General features: G+C 52.3%; 5 protein-coding genes across 5 annotated transcripts; 2 read left to right on the forward strand and 3 right to left on the reverse strand.

Annotated features, from left to right (window-relative positions):
* Nucleotides 1–663: 663 nt before the first annotated feature.
* On the reverse strand, nucleotides 664–3,363 carry pakA (mitogen-activated protein kinase kinase kinase kinase STE20; the record flags this gene model as incomplete). Its single annotated transcript, XM_026747390.1, has 4 exons — nucleotides 664–768; nucleotides 817–1,151; nucleotides 1,202–1,301; nucleotides 1,354–3,363. The coding sequence occupies 4 exons, from the start codon at nucleotides 3,361–3,363 to the stop codon at nucleotides 664–666; spliced, it is 2,550 nt and encodes an 849-aa protein (XP_026603222.1).
* A 4,815-nt stretch (nucleotides 3,364–8,178) lies between these two features.
* DSM5745_05375 (putative RNA binding effector protein Scp160) lies at nucleotides 8,179–12,266 on the forward strand (the record flags this gene model as incomplete). The annotated part of the gene is made up of 4 exons (XM_026747391.1): nucleotides 8,179–8,569; nucleotides 8,632–8,882; nucleotides 8,934–11,229; nucleotides 11,281–12,266. The coding sequence occupies 4 exons, from the start codon at nucleotides 8,179–8,181 to the stop codon at nucleotides 12,264–12,266; spliced, it is 3,924 nt and encodes a 1,307-aa protein (XP_026603223.1).
* Nucleotides 12,267–15,841: 3,575 nt separating this feature from the next.
* Nucleotides 15,842–17,755, reverse strand: DSM5745_05376 (uncharacterized protein; the record flags this gene model as incomplete). Its single annotated transcript, XM_026747392.1, has 1 exon — nucleotides 15,842–17,755. The coding sequence occupies one exon, from the start codon at nucleotides 17,753–17,755 to the stop codon at nucleotides 15,842–15,844; it is 1,914 nt and encodes a 637-aa protein (XP_026603224.1).
* Nucleotides 17,756–18,401: 646 nt separating this feature from the next.
* On the reverse strand, nucleotides 18,402–20,692 carry vps27 (ESCRT-0 subunit protein VPS27; the record flags this gene model as incomplete). The annotated part of the gene is made up of 4 exons (XM_026747393.1): nucleotides 18,402–19,270; nucleotides 19,320–20,088; nucleotides 20,151–20,432; nucleotides 20,492–20,692. The coding sequence occupies 4 exons, from the start codon at nucleotides 20,690–20,692 to the stop codon at nucleotides 18,402–18,404; spliced, it is 2,121 nt and encodes a 706-aa protein (XP_026603225.1).
* A 627-nt stretch (nucleotides 20,693–21,319) lies between these two features.
* On the forward strand, nucleotides 21,320–24,726 carry DSM5745_05378 (putative ubiquitin C-terminal hydrolase; the record flags this gene model as incomplete). The annotated part of the gene is made up of 3 exons (XM_026747394.1): nucleotides 21,320–21,505; nucleotides 21,565–21,657; nucleotides 21,847–24,726. 3 exons carry the CDS (start codon nucleotides 21,320–21,322, stop codon nucleotides 24,724–24,726), a joined length of 3,159 nt encoding a protein of 1,052 aa, XP_026603226.1.
* Nucleotides 24,727–24,780: the final 54 nt, after the last annotated feature.

Consider the following 24,780-nt stretch of genomic DNA (forward strand, 5'->3'; position numbering starts at 1 on the left):
TCTAGCTATAAAGTCTCTTCTAGCAGTGGTATATGGTAAGAAGTATAAGGATTTGGGGTTTTAAAAGAAAGCCCCATACGCTTTTGCTTCAAAGGTCTTGAAAAACAGAGAGACAGAGACAGACATATCATCAAGAATCTCGAGCATAACTTGACAACCAAGTACAATCGCTGGAACAGAAGACAAGCGCATTCGGTGATGGCTTGCATCATCGCTGCTATGCTGGTTCGAATGTCTCGTGTTCGTATCATCAACCAATTTCGGCGACGGATACAACGCGGGGTCCAACCAAAACGCTGTAACCAGAGAGCGAGAAAGGAACACATGGTCCCACCACAAATCAGCAGGTTAGAGACAAATGATCACAACGGTCAACAGTACGGGTATGCAAAAAGCGCAGTCAAGCAAAGGAAGGGGATATACTGAACATAACATCAAAGACTCAAAAGGCTTGTAGTCCCATGTCGAGCATCAAGTCATCGCCGTCTATCATATTTTAGTTTGGAAGCAACCGAGGGACCTGCAGAAGAGAAAGTTCGACATAGTACGGGGTCATAAGGCAGTGTCAGGTACATCATCGGGCAAAAGCGAAACATCAGTGATAATGGGTATCTGAAGGAATATAGTAGACATCGACATATAAAGGCGCCAACAGGCTAAGATTCAAACACCACCCTTTTGGGCTTTCTCCTGGGCCCTGCTGATCCGTGCAGCCTTGACAAGCGGCGAAAGGTGGTTGAGAGGTGCGCAAACGTTCATAAAGGGATGCTGCGAGGGATTAGCCACACTCTGGCGGGTTGAGGTGTAATTAAGTACCTTCAATAGGTCATGAGCTGATGCCCGTTTCTCGGGGTCCACTCTGAGAGCAAAGTGAAGGAAGTCTTTGAATACAGGTGACAAGGTGTGCTCGTCCTTGATCTTGGGGGTGCCATTCGTGGCGATCAAGTACAGAGCGCGAAGAGGCGATTCGGTGAGATAAGGTGGCTCTCCTTCGATCATCTCGATGGCCATAATTCCCAGACTCCAAATGTCGACTTTACGACCATATTCCTTCCTCGTCACAACTTCAGGAGCCATCCAGTACGGTGTACCAACCATGGTGTTTCGCTTGTTCTGGGAGTCGTTGATTTGCGCACAGAAACCAAAATCGGCTGTAGATCGTTAGCCTTGATAGGGATATACTCTACACTGTCCGACTCACTCAGCTTGATGTTTCCGTCTAATGACAGAAGGATGTTATCCGATTTGATGTCTCGATGAATTACACCCTTCGAGTGAAGGTGCTGCAAACCACTAAGCGTCTAGAAATATAGTCAGCATGAGAGCAGACGATTTTGACGGCCATGATCATACTTCTCTGCAAACAGCGGCAATTTGGCCTTCACTCATGATGTTGAAGGTAACCACATCAGTAAGACTACCTCCCTCCATGTATTCCATGACCACCCACAAGTCCAGTCCGTGGAGGTAGCTGTCCAGAAAATTGACGATGTTCCTGTGCTTGCTGTCCTTCATGACCAGAATCTCGTTGATGATAAGGTCTTTCTTTGGCTGCAAGTCCAGGTTCATTTGCTTGATGGCGACACAATTATTTGTGTTCTGTTCATAAGCAGTGAAAACGCCACCAGATGCACCCTGGCCGATCTTATTCAAATTGTAGTAAAGTTTCGTAGGATCGCCAGGTGTACAGATAGCGACCAACCGCGCTCTAACATCCATGGCATTGCTTTGGCGGGCCCGCTGGCGAGGCCGGGCTGCCGGTGCAGCACGCGCATTCTGCGAAGCTTGTGCCAGGGCAGCGTCTTCGGGCGAAGGAGCGTGATGTGGAGGAAGTGGTTGCGCGATCGGCTTCTGGTCCACTCGCGGAGACTGCTGTTGCTGGCGTTGACTGCGGCTCCGTTCAAGTTGTTTGTTGGCAAGAGCTTGCTGCGCTGCAGCCATTGCCTGCTCCTGCTGTTGCTGATATTGATTCGGAGTAACCGACGGCCACGGTCCTTGCGCACCATTTGTCTTGGAGTTTGACCGACTCCGTTGCGATTCTGAAGGCAAGGCCTCCGTCTCTGGAATCGGAGGCGTGCTGAACTGGGGGCTCTGGGTTTCCGGGGCGGGTCTGTTAGAGATGGCAGGATAAGGACTCGATGTAGGAGGTTGCGGCGCAGGCCGGTTCGGAACTAGGTTGGCAGGAGTCGGTGGTTTGGGAGGCGCTCGGTTAGGTACAAGACCTCCCAGCGGTGGAGACATGGCTTGAGCTACGGCAGGAGCAGCACGGGGAATTGGGGGCGGTGCTCGGGGATTTTCAAAGCTACCCTCGTGGTTCTGAGGAAATCGAGGGCTGGTGGGAGAAGAGGTTCGTTGGTTGCCGCCGTACGGAGCTGATCCGGCTGGTTGGGATATTGGACTTGCGGAGGTCGGCTGTTGAGGGTACGCATGGTCGAACTTGTGCCAGACTTCATCATCTCCTCGGGCGTTTTTCTCGTAGAATCTCATGATATCAACCATGGTCTGTGGGTGTTCTTCCTGCTCCTTTTGCGTGATACCACTTTCTTGTAGCAGCCGCTGCCATTCCTTCGGTAGCCCAGTAAATTGGCCTGTCTGGTTATCGTAGCCGACATGAGTGACATGGACTGGGTTCTCGGGGGCAGAAATCTTGATCCCACGAGGGGACCCTAGCATGCTATTGACGAAGCTGGAGAAACTGCTCTTCTTGCTTCTGCTAGGTCCAGCAGGTCTAACGGGGTGGGCCTCATCGGAGAAACGCTTCGTATTTGTCGAGCGGTCGTTGCCAGCGGCATTCGGAAAGGCCTCCATACGGGGAGGCAGGTTAGTAAAACTGGCTGATTGTCTCAGAGCTCGTGCGTTGGGTGCAGTCTGCGATCGGAAATTCGGGGGTTTTTCGAACTTGTCAACCGGGTTTGGTGGTTGGTGTTGGTAACTTCTGTCGGACTCAGCAGTATTTTCTTCCAGGGCGCTTAGCATACCCCGCGAATCGAACGGGGCGCCGATTAATTCATCTGAGCTTTGATCGTTCAAAGAAAGCCGCCCGGAGTATGGGGGACGGGACCTAGATGAATTCTGGCTGCTGTGGAAATGGCCAGAATCGCTGCTCCCAAGGACCGGAGATGCGCCCGCGCTATTCTGATCTAGGGACGAAGATGACGAGCCGTATGCGTTGGACCTAGTCCGCAGGTGTTCTCGACTTCCAGCGGCAGAGGAGCGCGGGTAGACGGGGGCAGAGGGGTGCCGTTTAAGTGACGTGGTGCTCTGCTGGCTGTTAAGGGCGCGGGGACCGTATCCGGGAGGGTCCTTATGGAGTTTGCTCGATGGACGGCGAAATTTGAAGGATGAAAAAGAATCGTGATTCATGGCGCGCGGGTTTTAGGGGGGTTGGAGGGGAGTGACAGGTCGGCCGATTGGCAATCGAGACAAGCTGTTGATTGGAGGGAGGTGAAGCCACCGGGTGAGGCGGTGCGCTCTTGCGGTGCCTCCGAGCCGTTTAGATAGGGTATGGATCTGATTCTGGGGTGATACTGGACGGGTAAGCGACAGGTGGATGATGGGTCGGGGGGAAGGCAGCTGGGAGGGATCGGGATGCAGGAAGAGCCAACTTGGGGACGCAAGGAGATATGGATGGAGGTTGCCAGGTTGGAAAAGGACTCGTCAAGAAACAAAAGCCGGCGGGTAGCACGTGGAGAACCACTCACCAGCAGCAGCATTCAATAATAATAGCGAGGGGACGAGGATCGGGGTGGCTTCGGCCAGGCAAGCACGGCAATTAATTGAGAGCAATGCAGGCGACTGCAACTGACAGCTCAGCACACAGCACACAGATCTGCAGAATCGAGGAGTGGAAAAGGTGGTGGAAGAGCGAAAAGGAGGGAGCCCGCCGTTGACCTAGGTACTAGTCAATCTACAGGAGGCTGGCCGACGGCAGAGTCCAGACTCCAGACAAGCGAGGATGAGATGTGGATGGGGCGAGCCACTCTTGTCAGAAACACTGACGCCAGTGAAATTGGATGTTGCCCTGCGATCCTCGATCCATGGATGAGTGTGCTTGTGCTGCTTTGTTTTTATTGCCCTGGATGGTTACCATTGCTTCTAGAATTTCCAGATACTAACAAAGGCGCCAGACAGCCGTTTGTTCTTCGAAAACTTTTACAATCTGTCGTACTTTTGATGCTCTACGTCATCTGCCCCGTCGGGAGTCAGTCAGTCACATTCATTTACAGCCAGGAGAGGGATTCTGGACACATCGAGAACCCAGGATGATCCTTTGCATTGGCTGAGACCGAATCTCTCAGTTTAGGGTCTCTTAAAGGCTCAGGGATTGTAGTCTAGTGAGGGGGGGAGCTCTGATTGCCAACCCTTAATTTTCATTTGAAGATCGATATAATTCACATAAAACACTGGCATGAAGTTTCATCTCCAACAGGCTCCGGACGGAGTAGACTCTGGTCCAGTTTCGGAAGGCGGGGCTTCTGGAAGCCCAGCCCAACGTCCCGTTCACAAGTGACAAGCGCCATTCTTCTTCTTCCACTCGTCCTGACGTCCTATAGGCTTTAAAGATATGTCGGAGGCGGTACCTGTCCGTGTCATATGCCTTTTTAAAGGTCTTTGTGATCATGGACTGCTAAAACCTCGATGTCACCGATCAAGCAACGACGTGTTCCAATGAACAACACTGCATAAATTGACGACGAGGGCCTCCTGTGTAGTTCTGCAGGAACGCCTCTAAATCTTACCAGCAAAGGAACTGCATTACGGGCAGTCGGCCCAATGGGTAAATCCTGGTCTTCCTCAGGATCCAGCTGCAGCTCTGCCGTCGAAAGGGACCAAATCACCAAACTCCATGGTTTCTTGCCTGTAACACTGCCAGGCGCCTCGTCCGGTTGAGTACTTGAGATGTCAGATCTGATCATCTGACTTGTCTTCCCCTCCGTAGGGTTACAACTTACGTACGGAACCTAAACCCCCGCTATCAGAGGAAAGTACCCTGGACTTAATCAGCGGATGCCATTATTCAAAGTTAGCTTCAAGAGTTCTCAACAGTCGCCGGTCTATAGTCAAGCACGAAGGGCTTACCCGACCCCTTCCTAAACACATGAGATTAGTAATGCCAGCCACTAGGTAATACCCCAACAGGGTCTCCTATAGAAAGACCAGGCACGGCTCCCGGCAACCTGAGCTCCTGCTTCTTTCGACACGCGAGATACATGCTACGAATCCTTTGCCAATTGTCCGAGTTCATCTTGCACACTGGTTCAAATTACGCGAGCAATGGACGAACTCATGCAGTGTCAATAATAGCTATGTTTGTTCTTGCTCGAGGTCGAACAGGGGCAGGAGTGGACCAATGCGTTCTCTCGTGATCCTCAAGCGCTAATTTGTTGACTGAGTGGTAGCGGCGTTTTCGATAACAGCAGCGAATGGGCGCAACTACAAAGTCCACTCCGACATGTCAGGATGGGGCTCGGTTTCCCTCTGCCAGAGGTACGTTTTCTGGCAGGCAGCGATCTCCCACGCAATGAACTCAACGTCGACCCATTGGAGCCTCGGGCCTCTCAGCGACAGCGTCGCAACCCTCCAGCCGGCAATAGAACTGTTTTGCTGTCAGCCAAGACACTCGGGGGCTTCTTAACGTATTGGATAGAAGATTTGACGGCTACTAACATCTTTGAGCTCTCGCTGTCCCAGTACAAATTCTCCAATCTACCCTGCGTAGGGCGGACCCCAAATTCAAAACAGGCTCTGTTTCCGAAAAAAGGGTCAGCATGTTGCAATGAGTTGACCTGGGTCAAAAGAGTTTGGATGGACATGGACTTACACCCAGGGCCTTCTTGAAGGCCGCCCGTATCTCGTCGCGGGCTTCCCTCCAAAAGACCAGAGAATCTCCGCATTCAGGCGGATACCAGCTGCGAAGTCCATCAAGACAAAGTACAAAAAGCCGCCCGGTACCTTCCCATCACGTCCCTGTGTAGTCTGGTGCTGCAGTCTAACTGCCGGTGCTGACTTGCAGCTGCGCAGCTCTAGGGTATTGAGGTGGTGGAGCTCTTGCTTAACGTCCCTTTATACAGACCCAAATGCCTGACTTGCGCGCTCATCATGAGTTGCGTGCTCGCCGCTGACATAGGGAATCCTGCAGTCATCATGATCAGGTTAAGGCTTGGGCGTCAAGTGCGATGGCGGGGGCTTACTGCATGAGTATCCGGAGCGCCGCAACCATATGTTTCACTGGGTCGTCTCTTCGAGATAGGGTCGACGTAGTATTCGTGGAGCCAACTCTGAGCGCTTGTATCACTCATTCTGTTTTCCAGTATCCAGGCGGATGTGTTGCTGCCCTCTCCCACTTTCACTGTCTTTCCCAACCATTTGTTGAAAAAGACGGGTGGCGCGTCGTTGTCCATGGTCCGAAGTAACTGCTCCATGGGTAACAGGCTGATGGAAGAGAGATGGAGGGAGGCGAGCTGAAAAGGGGATGGAAGGGCAATGCAGGAGGTGTTGGGGGGGAGAACACCTGGAAGAGATTAAGGGTTACCACACTCTGCAAAGTCAATCCACCCAGACCCTAGAAGAGGTGACTGCAAGAATACTGGTTAAATTACCTCCTTTACTCGCATTCACCAAGAATATACTCATGCTCCAGCCCGGTTCGTCCACTTCTCTACCCAGACCTCACCTGGGCATCACCTGTAAACTGCCAATCCAAGGCAGTCCAGGGAAGAGGCGGGGACGGGGACGCAGGCATTAGGAATCTTCTTCAACAATAAGGTGGTTGTTAAGCATTGCTCCCTACATCTGGATTCCCGGCCTACGCAATATCAGCCGCAATTCTCGCTTTCCTTAAAGAACATTAGAAAGTCCTTATGTCGATGTCACGCCGAGATTCTCCAGATAGGCTCTACCTTGGCATCATCTGGGTGGCCAAGGCAAATACTGAAGTATGACTAGAGTTAGGCGTAAAGTGCAGTGTGAAGAGAACTCATATACAGTATATGGAGTAGTATGCGCCTCTGCCAAGTCGCTATATAAGTATCCGGGATGGATGGATTCAGATAGCCTTTGCTGAAAGGGGAAAAGTAACTACAAACCCGCCTTACTGTACTTCCCCTGTATCGCGTGCTCGCTCCACAGAATTAAATGTCGAGGAATACGCCGTCTCCAGTAGATGTCGTTCTTAGAAATGGTCTTAATGTTCACAGATTCATTCAGACCCCGGTCCATCAACATAAATTCAGGACTCGAAGCCGCTTTTTTATCCGTAAACCACTTCTGGGCCGAGTCGAGCAGCCCACTGCCCACCCAACTCGGACCTATGATCGGCAGTAAGCGTCTGTGGCTCGGAGCTCCCGTGTATATCAGCTTCATGTAAGTGTCAATTAATAGAGTGAAGTGAATCCAAAAGTCGTTGTTGCCACCCTGTAGTGGATGGCTTCTCCAAGTTTCTAGGCGCAGAGCGTTGAGACCCAGACTGAAGAACTCGAAAATAAACAATCCGCGCCGGTCAATGCAGTTGCAAAACAGCGATATCTGCCAAATATTTGCAGTTATCTAGGCTAAAGATTGAATCCATACCAAAATGATTAAAACGAGACATCTCTGTCAAGTTCACCTTATCAAGAGCCCTTTGAGGCTCCATGGTGCGTCTCGGCTCGGCTCTGGTCTCCTCCAATAGCTGCCAATCATTCCGGCTTTCTGGCTTCTCCTCCTCCCCATCCCATCATCATCGCTCCCCAGCTGTCAATTACCTTATTGACACCCTCTTCGCACTCCGTCTCCCCCTCCTTTACCCTCTTCTTTCTTTCCATTATCGCCCCTGGGGCTCTTTTGTCCTTCCATTCGCCTCTTCGTGCTCTTACAAAGCAGTGCCTTTTTTTCTTCTTAGCCGGTGCAATTAGCAATTCATCTTTCCATCTTCTGTCATTTTCTATCAGGAGATATTTCGCATTGATATATTCAACGCTTGCAGAGTTTACTCAATCTAGTGGACGCTGAATTCCTGTTTAACAGACAACTGTTCCAACCAGACACATTGACGGCTATCGGTACTTTCTCCTCCGGTTTCTGTTGAAATTCCTCTCTAATGTTCTCACTTGAATGAACAGTGTGGCACGCAACGTCTGCACTCCTCCGTCTCGTATATACCCTGAATCTTCTCGATTAATATACTCTTGTTCAATCAATATGTCCGCCGAAGCCGTCGTCAACGGGGGTCCCAAGTCCCGAGCAGCTATGCTAGAAGAACAACATGCTCTTGATGAGGCGCACAAGGTCACGGTGGAGGATGTTGTGGACGAAGAAGACTTGTTGCACCCCCCTCCCTCGGCTCAGGCGGTTAGCCAATCCACCCCCAGCGCACCCTCGCAAGCACCGACACCGCCGGTGTCTGATGCGCCTGTCAACTCGAAGAGTGCTTCCGGAAAACCCCCTACTTTGGATGTGCAATCGGAGGAACTATTCCCTGCCTTGGGAAGTGGGCCCAAGCCAAAGGCACCTGCTGCCTCTGCTTGGGGCGCAAAGGGTCCTTCCGCCGCCGCGGCGCTTGCTAACGGTGCGCCCAGCGGTGTGTCTTCGGGTATGTCAGCCTTACAGCGCCTTAATTACATTCGAGGGGGGCAATGGGCTAATTCTCGCCAGTAGATCTTCCTAGGATCATGAGCTTGCCCGGAAAGCACATGGAGCAGCTTCGACTTGCGCCCTCTCAGATGCTTCAGCGAGGCCAGTTGAAGAAGCCACTCCGGGACATCTTGCGCGATATCTCCAAACGGTCGAAGGCTAACGTTGATATGCGCGGAGGTCCTGGAGGGTCCATCATCTTTGAGGGTAGGGGCTCGGTGGACGCTGTGCGCCAAGCGCTCAAGCAGGTGGCGCAGCAAGTCGGATCTAAGGTGTGTCTTTTGCTGAGTATTTCCCATGAATCTTTGCTAATTCAAGTCTAGCAATCTGTCCGTGTCCCAATCCCCACTTCGGCCCGTCCTCACATTATTGGTAAACAAGGAGCTGTTGTCCAGGAACTCCAGCAGCGAACGGGTGCGCGGGTGCAGGTTCCTCGTGCGGAAGACCCATCTGGCGAAGAGGACGAGGACAATGACACTATTGATGTCTTGATTGAAGGTGATGCTGTTGCCGCGGAAATGGCTCGCCGAGAGATCGAGGCTATTGTAAAGGAGCGAGCTTCGAACATGAACCTACGCCTTCGGTCGATCCCACCGGAGTTCTTCCCTTTTATTGCCGGTGCCCACAATGCAAACTTGAGAGAGATTGAGGAGCGCACCAGGGCTCAGATTCACGTTCCTCGATATGATACGTGGCAAAGCCAACCTCCACCGCAGGAAGCTGAGCCTGGCCACGTTCAGTTCACGGCTGCCCCTGATAGACATATCCTCATTTCCGGAGAGCGCGCCGCGACACAGGATGCTCGTGCCGAAATTGAGAAGCTCGCTGATGACCTTAAGCGCCAACTGACGCTTCGGCAGCTCGCCATCAACCGGGGTCAGCACCAATTCATTCTGGGTGACAACGCCAACGCATTGCATGACTTCCTGGCTGAAACTGGCTGTGCTGTCGTACTGCCCCCATCATCCGACGAGACTGAGTTTTTGACTGTTACCGGTCCTCTGCAGCGTATTGAAGACGGTATCAACCGGGCAATGGATCTCGCCACAAGCATGCAGATGGCAAGCATCGACCTCTCTCGACAACACCCCAACGCCCCTGCCGGATCTAACGCCCACGCGCGTGCGCTTACTCGCTACCTTACCCAGCGACAAATCATCAAAGAACTTGAGGGCATGTACGATTCTCGGATTGCCCTGCCGCCTGCTTCGGATGGTCCTGTTACCTGGGAGGTGTACTCGAGAGACGGCAAAAACACGATTCGTGCACGCTCTGATATCCTGAATCTCGTCCAGGCGCATCCTCCTGCCAGACTACGTCACCTTTCCGTTGACCCGTATTTCCACCCCTATCTACGCTCTCGCAGCATCCCCCATTTGAGGTCAGACTACGGTGTCCACGTCCTTGTTCCAGAGGATGTTGACAGCCCTGACGTTGTCCTTATCTACGAAGGTCCTTCGGCGAGCTCACCTCAGCTGGAAATCCCGCGCCAGCGGCCGTCTGCTGCCGACCTTGCCTCATTTGAGAAAGCCCTACAAGAAGCGCAAGAGTACCTCCTGAACTCTCTAGGCAGCCAAGATGACATTGTGACAAAGTCCGTGCCCATTCCGAGCAAGTATCAAGATAAAGTGCGCAAGTTCATCTCTCGCGAGCAACAAGCTAAGGGTGAAGATCATATCCCTGTTCGTGCACTCGTCGGTGGTGGCCCGAGCCGCAATGGGGGAGCCACCCCCCAGAGCGAGGTCGCATTGCGCGGTCCATCCCGTCTTGTGGAGGAACTCGCCACTAGAATCGGAGAATTTGTCGTTGAACAGGAGAAGGATGACCTAGAGAGAGGCTACACAACGACCTTTGACTTCCCCAAGAAGTTTGCCAACTTCCTTATCGGAAAGAGGGGCGAAAACATCAACAAGCTTCGTGATGAATTCGACGTCGATATCAAGGTGGAAGATGGCAAGGTTGAGGTCAAGGGCCCCAAGGCAAAAGCTGATGCTGCCAAGGCTCGAATTATCAACCTCGGCAAGAAGCTAGAGGATGAGACTACTCACGTCCTCAAGGTCCCTGCTCAGTACCACCGTGAGCTCATTGGACAGAAGGGCAGCCAAGTCAACCGACTCCAGGACCGTTACTCTGTCCGCGTTCAATTTCCCAGGGCTGTTGTTGTCAACGACGACCAATCTGTTGCGGACACTACTAGCGAGGCTGGTAGCGTTCGACCTCAGCGATCCCAGCAGGCTGCCGACGAGGTGATTGTCAAGGGTCCTAGCAAGGGAGCAGACGCTGCGCGTGATGAGATTCTCAGCTTGCTCCAGTGGGTCGTCGATCATTCGCACTCGGCAACAGTATCTGTGGCCCAAAGCCAGATTCCCTCGCTCATCGGCCAGCGTGGGCGCGAAATGGACAAGCTCCGGGCCGACACTGGAGCTCAGATTGACGTGCCGGGTGTCAACGATGCACCTGACGCCTCTGGTCGCGTGGAAATCAAGATCAAGGGTACCAAGAAGCAGGTTGATGACGCAAAGAAGATTCTGCAACAGCGTTCCAGCGAGTTCGATGCTACGGTCACGAAGACCATCAATGTTGATAAGAAGCATCACAAGTCCTTAATCGGCGGTGGTGGTACGTTTTGACTCGACCCCTGTTCTTACTGAACCTCACTGACAATACTAGGTGCAAACATTCGTAAGCTTGTTGCGGAAGCTGGTGGTCCCACTGACTCGAGTGCGTCCCGGCTTGTCAGGTTCCCGCGCGCCGAAAGCGACGATACCACCATCAGGCTGGAAGGAAATGGTGAGATTGTGGACAAGATCATCGCCGCTATCGAACAGTTTGTGCAAGAGCGCGAGGACCAGGTTGTCGTTAACCTTGAGGTTCCTCCCGTACAGCACCGTCTTCTCATTGGTCGTGGCGGAGACACCCGAAGAGGCATCGAGTCCCAATTCAACATCACCCTCGACATCCCCAGGCAAGGTTCTGGCCGCTCCGACGTCAAGCTCAAGGGACCTAGCACTGCGGTTGAGCAGGCCAAAGAACACGTTCTGGCCATGCTCAAGGACCAGGAGGGAGTGAGTGTTGATGTTCCGAGGCACCTACACCATGCCATTGCCGATAATGGGTCGTTCTTCCGTCGCCTTCGTAACGACTACCAGGTGACCGTGGACCACGCTGGCCAGCAAATCCCAACTAAGCCTAGCTTGGAAGACTCGCGCGGCGCTGTCAACGGAGCCTCATCGCTTCCGTTGATTACCGACGAACCCACTGATGCCCTTGACGCTCACTCATGGAAGGTAGTCGACAACAGCCCTGTTGCTAGCGACCCCAGCCAATCCGGCACAATTCCATGGGTCCTGGCCGGATCAACGGACAATGTCAACAAGGCAAAGGCCGCACTGGAGAAGGCCATCGCCACTTCCTCTCAGCAATCTGCCACCGGCTACCTCATCCTCCCTGACCCGAAGACATACCGCTTCGTCGTCGGCCAGGGCGGCAGCCAGATCAACTCTATCCGCAAACAAACAGGTTGCCGAATCAACGTGCCAAAGGACCAGGCCAAGGGCGAGGCTATCGAGATCAAGGGCAGCAAGGAGAACCTTGACAAGGCCAGAGATCTGATCCTCGAGGCGGTCCGTGCCGGTTCGAACGGCAACTCAAGGTAACGCTTCCGTCACCTTGACCCTGAACATATATGAGGATATACTATTTTCCTTTTTCCTTCTACACGTGTATTGCTTCACCAAAAGAATGTGTTCATTTCCACTGCTACACCTTAGGTCACGAGCATCCTGGCGATTTTGCGTCATCTTGAATATTCTTTATATATTATTATTATTATTGTATTGGGCAGTTAAATAATCGCAGACCTCTACTCACTCCCTGCTGATGCTTCTCCGTGGCTTATATATCTATGGCACACTAGTGAGACGCAACTCCGTAACCTCGATACTTCTGGCCCGAGGCTGAGAACTTCCCAATAGAAGTTGCAGGTGCTCTATCATCTGCGCATAACTCCGCTTCAGATAACCTATCTCTCTACTCTCAAACTTCCCTTCATTCTGTCCTTGATATCGAGGATCTATCGATTCCAAATGGTCGAGGGCAACACAGAAAAGGACAATGCCGATCAGTTTCTTCAGGCGTCCACATCTCTGTATGAGGTACCTAACTTCAGTGTCTTCGTGGATGCGACGCTTTGAGCGCAATTGTTTTACCATATCCGGCGCTCGAGATGTGATCAGCAATTTCCTCGAGAGTATACTTGCCCCGTTATCCATTCTGTGCGTGATCCTTTTGAAGCGCGTTGGTGATTTCTTAGTGGTTTGAATCAGAATTGACTGCTATATGAGAGAATATTCAATGCGTCTGGTGAGCTGACAGAGTATTATGTATAAACATTATATGGTACCCGGAGCATGTTCATGGAGACTACAGAAATATATAGTTGACGAACTAGGTGGCTGAGCTCGCGCCCCAGATGATTGATTAGGGTTGTCCCGATTAAAGTTAGTAGTGATTGATATTATCCCACTATTTTAACAGCTTACGACCATGAAAATATTTCCCGCAATGGCTTTCCCATAAAACTTGCCTCGGACTTCACATGAACCCCGATCAGGGCTATGAGTGCCAGCTGAGACATTCTCCGCGACCCCCACCCCCACATGCATTGACAGTATGGAAAAAGTACCGCGGAATTGGAACAACAATGCATTCCGTCCATGGTGGAATTATGAGTCGATAACCTTGTCGATGCATCCCTGGCACCCTGCACAGAATCTTCTCGAGCCGCGGGCTGGTGGATGCTTACTCGTACTCTGTAACGGCGAACCCTGGTATACTCCAATACTCGCAGTACATATCATCATGCGACAGTCTGCACGGCTTAGGGAGAGGAATCCAATCTCGAGCATTGCTTCTCCATTTTAGTAGTGAAATGTGAATCGGAAGGCTGGAAGTATGTCCAAGCAGGTATTGATTGAGGTAGATGCACGAGTCACATGTTGAATAACTCGGCGCTTTTCTTCTCTTTCTGTCTCTGAGTCTGTATCTTGAAAACAGTAAAGATAAGAGACAAACGATCTAGGGGTAAAAAGGCAACGAAAAAACCTCGCCAACCAAATCTCGAGTTGACGGGGTAGAGATGTGGTAAAATCGATATCACCTAACACGCCAGATGCTGAGGGCCAACAATGAAATCGATCAATCAAAAATGGTCAGGTCACATTAAATATAGAGAAAAAAGAGCACGAATAAGTGGTCTCAAAAGTCTTCGTAGTAGCATTTCTTTGCATATTTTCATCCCCTCTCCTGTTTATAGTCTCCGCCTCTTGTCCTCGCGCCACTCCGTCTGAAATCTACTGCTCAGCAGCAGAGGCCTGGAGGTACTGGTAAGCAGCGTAAGCGGCGRCACCACCGATCAGGATGATAGCGTAGAGGCCGACACCGAAACCAGCGGCGCTGGAGTTGGTGGAGGAGGAGTCGCCGGAGGATGAACCGTGGGCTTTGGGGGCGGGGTCGCCGGGCTGATAAGAGGAATACTGTCAGAAGATGGTTCGGTGATAGGAACAGGAATGGGAGATAACATACCACACGCTTCAGGTCACCGACAAGGAGACCCTCGAGGATCTCGCGAGCCTCGTCACTGTGTCCGACGTCCTCGAAAGCCTCTGTGGCGTCCTGACCGCCGACATCGAGGAGAACCTCCTCACCACCACTGTTATGCCCATCAGTCAATTTCCGGAGTCGAAGCGCTTGTTTGTCAAGATGCGTGAGAGACGTACGGGTGCTCATCGACGAAAGAAGTGCAGTCGTAGACCTTATCGTGAACGACCATGTACAGGTCCTTCTTGGAGTTGTGCTCGGCGACCTCCTTGAAGGTGAATTCTTTGGCAGACATTGTGGCGGTAGAGTTGCGTGGATGTAGATTGGGAGTCTGGTGAGAGAGAAGAGGCGCTTGGGTTAGTTACACTGACTGTAGAATCGAAAAAGGATATGTGGTCACTGCAACAGTCATCAGCGCGGGCGGACTGTTTGTCCGCTGGCTGGATGGTTGCTTTTCGGGGAAAGGCTGTTGGTGGAAATAGTAAAGGGGGCAACTGGAGGATGCGAACTTACAGAGGACTGAGATTGACGGGAAGAAGGACAGCAAATGCGACAGAGGGACAGCGAGAAATAGACACGAGAACAGAGAAAGAGAGAAAGTGGAGAGGAGAAGAGAAGTTCGAGAGGAGAGACCGAGAAAGTCGAGCCCTGCGGATCTCCGCCTGAGATTCGGGTTCCTGAAGGCTGAACGGTGATTCGACCGCGTCTCCGCCTTTCTCTGGCGCTGGGGATGCCGTGAATTGTATCCGGCGCCTCTGCCTGGGAGTCTGGCTCGGTATGCTCTTTATTTCTGTTCTTTGCCCTGTCTAAGACAGTCTAGTCTACTTCCCCTGTATACTGCTTGTCAGCGCCAACTCCTCTCCTTTCCCGTCGGAGTGGCCTGATATACGCCGACGAATCGGAGTCCTCCTATTTTCGCCTTAGTCACACTGTTTAGCACAAGCAGTCCTTATTGTACAGAAATTGTAGTCGGAAAATGTGAATGAAGTCGGAATATTATCGTGCCCTCATTATCTAAGTAGCGACTAGCTGTAGAAGTACCAATTCAGGATATTCTTCCCTCATCAGGCAGGAAGCAGGGTTTCTTTTCCATTATGGGAGGAGGAGCCTGGACGGAATGCCCCCGCACTCAAATGTACTCCGTCTGCTTCTCCAATTTTCAAAACACCAGCGCACTCTCCGTACTTCCCTTCGACTCTCTATTTTATCATTCGCGGGGCCCAGAATGAATTTCAGGATCCTGATGTCTCCCGCCAACTATCTATCTACTAGACCCTGGAGTGAGAACCCCGCACTGGTTCCGACGCCATCTGTCGCAGTGCCAGTCGATAACCGTAACCTCGGGGTCCGCTGGCGTCGGGTAGTGCCTTCGGGATTAACTGCCCGAGCTTTACCTCAACTACAAAGCATATATAGACTTCAATATCTGAAATGGTCACAAATTACTATCTGGGATATCATGCTGCGGACTATAAAGCACTCAAGAAGAACCGAAAGTTGACTCCAAGCAAAAACACATATGCCGATTGCTGAACGCATTCTTGTAACGCCATTATGCCGACCTTGCTGAAAAAAAGAGAAAGGAAAAAAAATCCCGAATAAACAGATAGAATATGGAAAGTTGAAATGTACATTAGCCGGAGGTTGCAACCTCCCGGCTCTCCCACATGCGACGGATCATCATGTCAGCTTCACTTGGAAGGAATGGATCTCGATCTCCCTCATGGTCATCGTCAGTCCCATGCGTACCGCTGCCATGAGCTGCATCATCGGACGTAGACAACAGTCTGTGTGATGGGTGCGGCGGATCCTCTGGGTCTTGGACGTACGCTTGAGATACCGGATCCGCTTGCTTCCTTCCCACTAGCTGTTTTGATTCGGCGCTTCCTGCGCTGGTGCCATCTTGCTGTTTGGCGCCCCGCTGTAGTAGGACAAGAGCGGGCGCTGACTTGACAGGCTGACCGAGACCGCCCCGTGAGTCCTTGATAATCGCGTTAAGACGGGTGAAGCTGGCGCCGGTGGGTGACTGGAATCTTCGAACAACCGTAAGTTCCATGGCGGCCTTCTCGTATGCTTTGCGGATATGCTTGGCTTCGCTCTGATGCAAGGCTCCTCCGTTTCTGGACGCCCCATTGACAAGTGCCCGTGCCGTATCATATGGCCCCGGCCCTACCCGGGCATTCCCGCTCATGTACGCCGGGTCCGTAACGGACGGGGACACGCTGGCGGATGCGCCATGGGAATCAGGAGGTGAGTTGTTCAGTGCTGCCGTACGCTGTAGCCAAAGTTTTTGCTGAGTACGGGATGGAGGCTCTGTTCCAGGTTGTCGGGAAGAAGGTGAGCTTCGCGTCTTTTTCGTGCCTTTGGGAGACGGCGGCGTTTGCGGATGGTAATGGGGAAGAAACGAAGATGGAGTGTTGGGATCTGAGTCGGTGCGGGATGTTGCGATCCTGTTGTTGATGAATCTCGATACGCCGCCCTCTATAGAAGATGATCCAGGCGCCTGTGAGGGCGTACTGGCTTGTACTATATTGGCCGTAGACATCGGTCTTCGCAAGCCATCCTGGCCGGACGCCAAGTTCGTCAGAGATGCGTTTCTTGATAATGTATCCACCGGCGCCGGAGTTGCGGTGGCAGATATTGAAGACATGGCGGGAGGTGCTTTTGCCGAATGTGACGGGCTGAGAAGACGCGATGCGATATCGCCCTGTTCGGGTGCCCGGCCAGATTCCTCTGGAGCCTCCTCCGTGTCCGAAGACTGTTCTTTTGGGCGCTCAATGTGCTCGTCGTCCTCACCTGATGACTGGTCGTCGTGAAAGCTCCTACTTGCAGGCTCTGGAAGACTGGTCGCTCGAGGAAACTGAGGATATGACCGTTTCACAAACGTCAAGGGATCTACCAGGACCACTGGATTCTCGTCGCCGTCTCTGGATTGCGCCACAGAACTGCGCCTGGTGCTCTCAGGCGACTGAGTTGTATCCTCCCACTCGCCTTCGTCTGTTGAATCTGCCAGTTCAAAGCCGACCGTCTTCTTCTTTCCAGAGCTGGTATGTGGGCGATCAGTCACCAAGGCCTTCTTCGGTAGGACGCTCGAGTTACTCCGTCGCAAAGCAGGGCTTGAATAGTTCTTCTTTATAGAGCCAGTAGTACGAGGAGAGGCATCATCTATTCCATCCCAGTGAACGTGTTGACGCGGTGGGCTTGCAACGGGTGTCACCGGAGCGGACTTCTTGCGTTGATGCTGATGCAACCGGTATTCGGGACCGACGTGCCCTGATGAAAGATGCCTTTGTAGTTTACCCAAGTTCTTTCCAAACGATGGATTCCGACCGTGACTGCGATGACCGCCTCCGACAAGATGTGCTCGATGAGCTCGATGCCCCGAAGGTCTCTGTTGAGGCTGAGAAGTGTGGGAAGTGTGCGAGTGAGAAAGCTCGCCCTGCGTTGAGGAGGATGAGGAGCGCGTGACGACGGCGTGGGAGGAGACAGCACGGCGGCCCAGGCCCGGGCGCTTAACGGGAGACGCGTTGTTTGAGGTTGTCGGCATGGCGGTAGCAGCGAAAAGGTCCGAATTGGGCGACAAGCAGCTAACGGCAGAAGATCAGTATGATGATTGGAGCTTGACGCCTGCAATTATCCTTCACCACAGCAACAACACTTCAGTACCAGAGCAGGACCGAGTCGACCATGAAAGAACAGAAAGAAAAGCAATTATTGATAAGCGATAGCTGCTTGATGGACAAGCGCGGGGCCAGACAATTGGTGGAAGAAGAGGAGCAGAACAGGGGGTTGAGAAGCGACGTCGGCGGCGTCGGGAGGGGAAGTCAGATGCGAACGGAATATGTCGAGATTCGAAACGAAACGAGCGGCAGAGAGCGGAGATTGAGGTGATGGTGACGGCGAGAGGAGAGAAAGTCAGTTCCAAGGAAGACTGGCCAGGAAACGATTACGCGTTATTCCGCCGTTCCCATTCAGCTTTTTATCGCCGCAATCGAGTCGCTAGCAGAGTCTAGACTCGCCACTACGAAGTCTACCCCATATCCGTCTGCACCAATTACTCCGTACTCAGAGGTTTTATTGCTACTATCAGGAACAATGTACATCCAATTTCGCAACCAGGAAAGGCCAATTCATCTGGTATCATAATGTAACATGGAACATTCAAAAATGAAAAGGGCATCAGAGAGCCAAAACTACAGCTCGATCAAACTCTCCTCCACGGCCGGTCGAGGCGCCGCCGGCTGCTGATACTGTACGGGCTGGGGCGCACTGATGGGAGAAACGTCGCCTCTGTAGGGTGCTTGATAGCTGGTATTTCCTTGAGCGGAGTATTCTTGATAGCCTGCTCCTTGAGTAGGCTGTTGTTGATGCTGCGGAAGATAATACGTGTGAGCCGGCGGCTCTGTTGGTTGAGACTGGTCCGACTGCGGCGGCCGTGAATCTACTGGCTGAGTGTACCCAGAAGATTGTCCATGCTCGACCGGCGTTTGTTGCTCTGCAGGGTTGGACGGTAAGCCTGCGGACTGATAGTACGAGTCGCGACCTGTTACTGGAGATGGCTGGTAAGGCGATTCGGGTTCGCCTGGTCTAGGTTGTTGAAACTGCTTCTCTGGCTCTTGGTATGCTTGAGAACTGTAGAACTGTGACGGTGCTCGAAGGCCTGAGTAAGCCGCAGTGTTGTTGTATGCGTTGATGTTCGACTGAGGTGATGCGATTGGTTGGCTGTTCGGGTTCCACTGCGGACTTGGAGAAGGCTGCTGAGGCTGCGGGTGCATTGGGGGACTCATCATGGCGTTTTCACGTGGTGGCTGCGAGTAAGGTGTGCGGACGGGCCCTGGTTGCTCGACGCCCGAGTTTCCGTAGTAGAAGTTTTCAGCGCCTGGCCTGACTTCGGCCGTGTTCGAAGGCATTGACGGGTAGATGTTGGGGTATTGAGCGCCCCCAGGGATGGAGCCATAGCCTAGATTATGTTGAGAATACGCACTTGACAGTCGATCTTCCAGCATGCGGTCGTAATATCTGACCACTGTGGACAGCTTGGCATGAAGGTCCAGCAGGGTATCTAAGTTGGTTAGTTATGCCAATGCTTCAGTAGATGTGCAGAATATTACCATGCTTGCTCATCGTTTCACCATAGCTGCGCGCCAACTTTGGCCGCAGTGCTCCAATGCTTTCGTACAGTTCCTGAATCTGAGGTTCCCGAAGGATAGTCCCTGGTGGTTGATGTTGCAGTCGATCAACGAGCGTTGAGAAGAGGTGGATATTTTCGACCTCGACGGGACTAAGTTCATACGGGTTTTTAGGCAAAGGTGCTGCCACGGGAGCTTCACAGGTCGAGGACTCAGCCGCGCTATTGCTCTTCAAGGCTGCAGCATAGTTCTGCTTATGTTGTTCCATATCACGGAGAGATGCCTCTATCGCGGCTTTGAGATCCGCGTCTTCCTCCTCGTCAGTAGTAGGCTGAGGCCCTGCGTTTGCTGGCGCGTGGGCGGGCTTGGGCTGCGGCACATATCCGCTCGACGACTTATTTTGAGCCTCTTCTAGACTCATCTGCAAAGCTCGGCGCAGGTCCTCGTCGAAACCCGATTCCGCCCTCGCCGCACGGGGCTCCATCACACTGGATTTTGTGATTGAGTTGTTCTTAAAAGCCGATCGATCCGCCAAAGCGCCTTGAGTGAACGGCTTCGAGGTCAGCTTGGCGTAGCACCCATCGTCGACACGGACAGGCTGTAGAATCCCGAGATGAGGTAATGGAAGGGTCTTGCTAGAACACTGCGCGTCGAAGACGTTTCCACAATTCCTGCAGTGATGTTTCCGGTTCATAAAACTGAAAGGTGTACGGCAGCGCATGCAAACGTCCGAGTCGATCCATTCCGGGGGCTGTGAAAATAAATCTAATGTTAGAGCTAGACTTGCTTATGGGACAGGCAGTCTCAGCCTACCGCACTGCTTTCCAGCATACTTCCACTAATCGCGGTCTTTGGTGGGAAATGGAAGCCTTCAGTTTGCAACCTTCGGTATGTGTCCCCGAGATAGCTCAAGTCCATGCGCCCTTGAGCAGCCATAGCCCAGTCTTGTATAAGCTCTAACATCGTGTCCCTCACGCTGGAGTTCAGCGGGACGCCTTCCGCTTTAAGGAGCGAGACAAGGTTATCCATAAACTCTCGAGACGCAATTTCCGCCAGAAAATGAGTTCCGCCATTCTTGACGCAGGTATCCGTGAGCTAGTAGGGAGATTCCGTTAGAGCAGTCGGGTAAAGAGTGGAATGAGGTGAGAATCAACCTTTAAAGTTGCTATTTGAATGTTGGGGTTCTTGTTCTCGAGTCGTCGCTTCAGGGAGCGCATAGCATCTTTCGGCTGCACGCCCTTCGATCGAATGAGGTCAGAGATCTCAAGATTCAGGGCGATATCCTCGAGTGAAGATGCGGTAGCGCGCTCAACCTGCTCATCGAGCGGTGAGGCTGAAGAGAACCAACCCGCCATGATAGATGCGGGGGGAGGGTGAGGAAGCACGGGAGAGATCGGTGGTCAGCGTCAGGTACGGAATTAGAATGGATGAATAACAGAAGCACGCGTATGCAGCAGAGAAGACGTTGACGAGAAGGAATTAGGCGACAAGCAACAGTAACTAGAAAGCAAGCTCCAGGTTGACATTGGAGCTTCTCAGGTTGTATTCGCTTGCGATGCGCCCCATTGGTCTGGATGCCTAACAGGTGCTGACTCAGCGCCTTAGCATGTGCCGTGTGGCGTCATAGGCAAAGGCGGTCTCTTGATCTACCGCCCAATACTGCCAGAAGCGGTGAGCGATACCACCAGGTGGCAGGTATACGCTGCATAAAACAGTACATAATTTACCCCAGAATCATCCCGCAAACCTGTCAGTCAGTGACAGGATGCATTGATTGACCTGCTCTCTCTTGGTTCGTCCTGCCTGCTGTCTATCTTTTGAACTCGCTCTTTTCTTCTGGATTCTCATTTGCCGTCCATCCGCTCGTTGTCGGACTCCCTTTTACGGCTGCCTGCTTTGTTGCCGCCACCACCGAGTCCCACCACCGGCCTTCCGCTTTGAAACATCAGCTTCGATGAATCCTCTTTCCTAGATCTTGTACAATGGTCCCAGATGCTGCGGCGCTTCCTTCGGCGCCAACTTTCGCTCCGGGGGATGCTTACAATCGGCACGGCATAGGCGGCATGGCTCCTGGTGGGGGGCATCAGAATGGGTTCTCGCCGCGCTTCCCCAATATAAAAGACCTCCAAGATGAAGCAGCAGCTTTAGGCGTGAACGAATCCGCGTCGGTATGTGGATTGACGTCTGTTCCATACCGATATACGGTCTTGGCTAATTTGGGATATAGATCACTGATCTGTTGGCCATGGCTCAAGAAGCAATCACGAAATTTAGGGCATTGGCAGACAGCAACGAAATCGACAGAGCATACGTACAATACGTTCGCGCTTCAGAAATCACTATAAATTCCATCCCAAACCACCCCGATTATCGGACAGCCGCCACCCAAATCCCCGGCTGGCATAAGCAGTTTTCGGATCTCATGATGGCAAGTCTCTCCCCGTACACCTCAGCGCTGTCTAATATTCGTGGTTGTCTTTAGGGCATCTCACTAACTAGGCATTCATAGGCCGTACGAACAAAACAGGGAACTGCCGATACAATCAAGCAACAAATCGTGGAGAACAATCTCAAGACCATGGCCAAACCGACTGGCCGGTTTTCACCAATTGCTCGGCGACCAGTATCGCAAATACTTCCTGCCGGAACTTATCTACCTACAAGCCCACGCGGCCGTCAGAGTGAGGTGGGAGATTCGTCCACACGGATGCCTAGTCCTTCGCAGTTTCAGTCTTTTGGCTCGCAGGGTCAACCAAATAGATATTCGGCACCTCCTGATGCACTTGCTCAGCGCCTTGCCAAGCTCAAGACATCATCACCTACAAGTAATGATACCAGTTCGGGGACAGCCAATTGGGGAGACAATGAACAAGGGCATGTTGAAAACCAATCTCCTCGCCCATCCTCCTACGTCTCTCATGGGCCAACGCATGGGTCGACACTAAGTTCTCCTTCTAGGCGGCCTCTAGGCCCTCGAACCATGGGAACGGCTCAGGGGGGACCCTCAATACCCCCCAAAATCCCCCTCAACACATCATTGCCGCGGGCGCCAGATCCCGCTTATAGCCCAATATACACGGTGCCGTCTCAGCCTCCGTCCAACCCACCTAGAACTTCGACAGAGAGCTTCCGTGCGAACAATCCGCGATATTCTCATCTTGCGAACTCTCCTCGTGGCAGTCAGAGTCCGAATGGTTTCGATGATAATCCTTATAGGTCTCGGACACCAAATGGCGTCCACGCGCTAAAGGCCCCCGGTAGTAATACGGCGGACCTACCGCATAGATCTACAATAAGCGCGCAGGAGTTGCTGGATCACCTCCGACGTTATAACATATTGTTGATCGATGTTCGTTCCCGTGAGGATTACGACAGCGGTCATGTATACGCAAAATCGATCATATGTATTGAACCAGTCGCGCTAAGGGAGAATGTTTCTGCAGAGGAGCTTGAGGAGCGACTTGTGGTTTCTCCTGAGCACGAGCAGTCATTATTCGAGAGGCGCAATGAGTTTGATATGGTGGTCTATTATGACCAGGATACCAGTTCAAGCAGCTACCTTGCTGGTCCACCGGTTGGAACCACGGCACCCCACCTAAGGGCATTGTATGATACATTATACGAGTTCAACGCTTACAAACCGTTGAAGGATGGCAGACCGCCTATGCTTCTAGTGGGGGGTCTCGACGCTTGGATTGATCTCTTAGGGCAACAGTCACTTGCCACATCATCTACGGCTGCAATATTAGCGTCTTTACAAACCAGACGACCTGTCGCGAGGCCGGGGCGCCCTCTTGGGAGGGTCCCGACAATTGCTAGCGCTAATTCTAGTCTAGAAATCAGGAAGCGAAGGCTTCGCAAGCTTTCACAGTTGAATCCTGATGAACTCACAGAATGGCTGGAAAAGTCGAAAACGGAAGAACTTGACGCAAGTGCGTATCTTGGAGAGGATGCACTTGCAGAGGAACCCGAGGAAGAACAACAAGCAGCAGGCGCCCCTGTCTCGCCCTTCATTCGCTCGTACGAGGATTTCTTGCGTCGTTTCCCAGAACCAAACAATATACAACAATCCATGGTAAATGTTCAGCCTGAGCCGCCAGCGATTCCCAATTATGCGTCCCATGTGCCTATTGCTCCTTCGAGACCTCCACCTGCTGTTCCGCGTCCTAGTTACAGCGGTGTGTCGGATGGCCGACAAATACAAGCACCGTTGCAGAGACAAAACTCCGCAACCAAGCATGCCCTTTACACCTCAAACTCTCTGCTCAATCGCCTCAAGCTCCCTCGTACCGGACTGGCAAACTTTGGAGTTACCTGTTATATGAACTCGACAATCCAGTGCTTAAGTGCAACGGTGCTGATGAGCAAGTTCTTCATTGATGATCGGTTTAGATACTATGTTCAGAAGAATTGGAAAGGATCCCAGGGCATCATGCCTGGGCTATATGCAAACCTCATAAGGTCTTTGTGGAAGAACGATGTGCAGGTCATCATGCCGACGTCATTTCGAAACTTCTGTGGGCGATTGAACCAGGAATGGGGTATAGACAGACAACAGGATGCAAAGGAGTTCTTTGATTTTGTTGTGGATTGCCTTCATGAGGACCTCAACGTAAATTGGCAGCGGACGCAGCTCAGGCCGCTGACTTTCGAAGAAGAGATGCAGCGCGAAAGAATGCCAGTGGCCAAAGTTTCCAAGATTGAATGGGATCGATACTGTCACAGAGAAGAATCGTTCATCTCATCTCTTTTTGCCGGGCAGCATGCAAGCCGGCTTCGATGCACGACTTGCAAGCGAACGTCAACAACGTATGAAGCTTTCTACAGCATCAGTGTCGAAATTCCAACGTCTGGAAAGGGCGACATCTACCAATGCCTCCGCAGCTACTGCCAAGAAGAGATGTTAAGCGGCGACGAAGTGTGGAAGTGTCCCTACTGCAAATGCGAGCGTGTCGCAACCAAACAGATCATCATAACTCGCGCCCCCCAGATCCTGGTGGTCCACTTCAAGCGCTTTTCGGCCTCCAAGACACAAAGTGCCCGTAAGATCCACACCCCAATCGACTTTCCCCTCCACGGCCTTCGCATGGACGACTTCGTCTTCTCACAGCCCAAACACCCTTCTTCCACCGATGAAGGTCCTCGGGATCCAACCTCCGCCACAGAACCACCTTTCACGTACGATGCCTATGGCGTCCTGCGCCATCTGGGCTCGTCCATGGGCAGCGGGCATTATATATCCCTAGTGCGTGATGCCTCGCGGCAATGCTGGCGCAAGTTCGACGACGGCCGCGCAACCGACTTTTTACCACGCGATACGTCGTTCAAAGACCGGTTGCAGAACGAGCAGGCGTATATTGTATTCTATGAGCGCGTTCCTGCGAAATAGCGTTGCCCGTCTCCTCTTTCTCGTCTTCGTCTCCTCCTGCGCTTTAACCCCCCA

The sequence above is a fragment of the Aspergillus mulundensis genome (genome assembly GCF_003369625.1).
Source record: "Aspergillus mulundensis strain DSM 5745 chromosome Unknown scaffold_5, whole genome shotgun sequence".
NCBI lineage: Eukaryota > Fungi > Ascomycota > Eurotiomycetes > Eurotiales > Aspergillaceae > Aspergillus > Aspergillus mulundensis.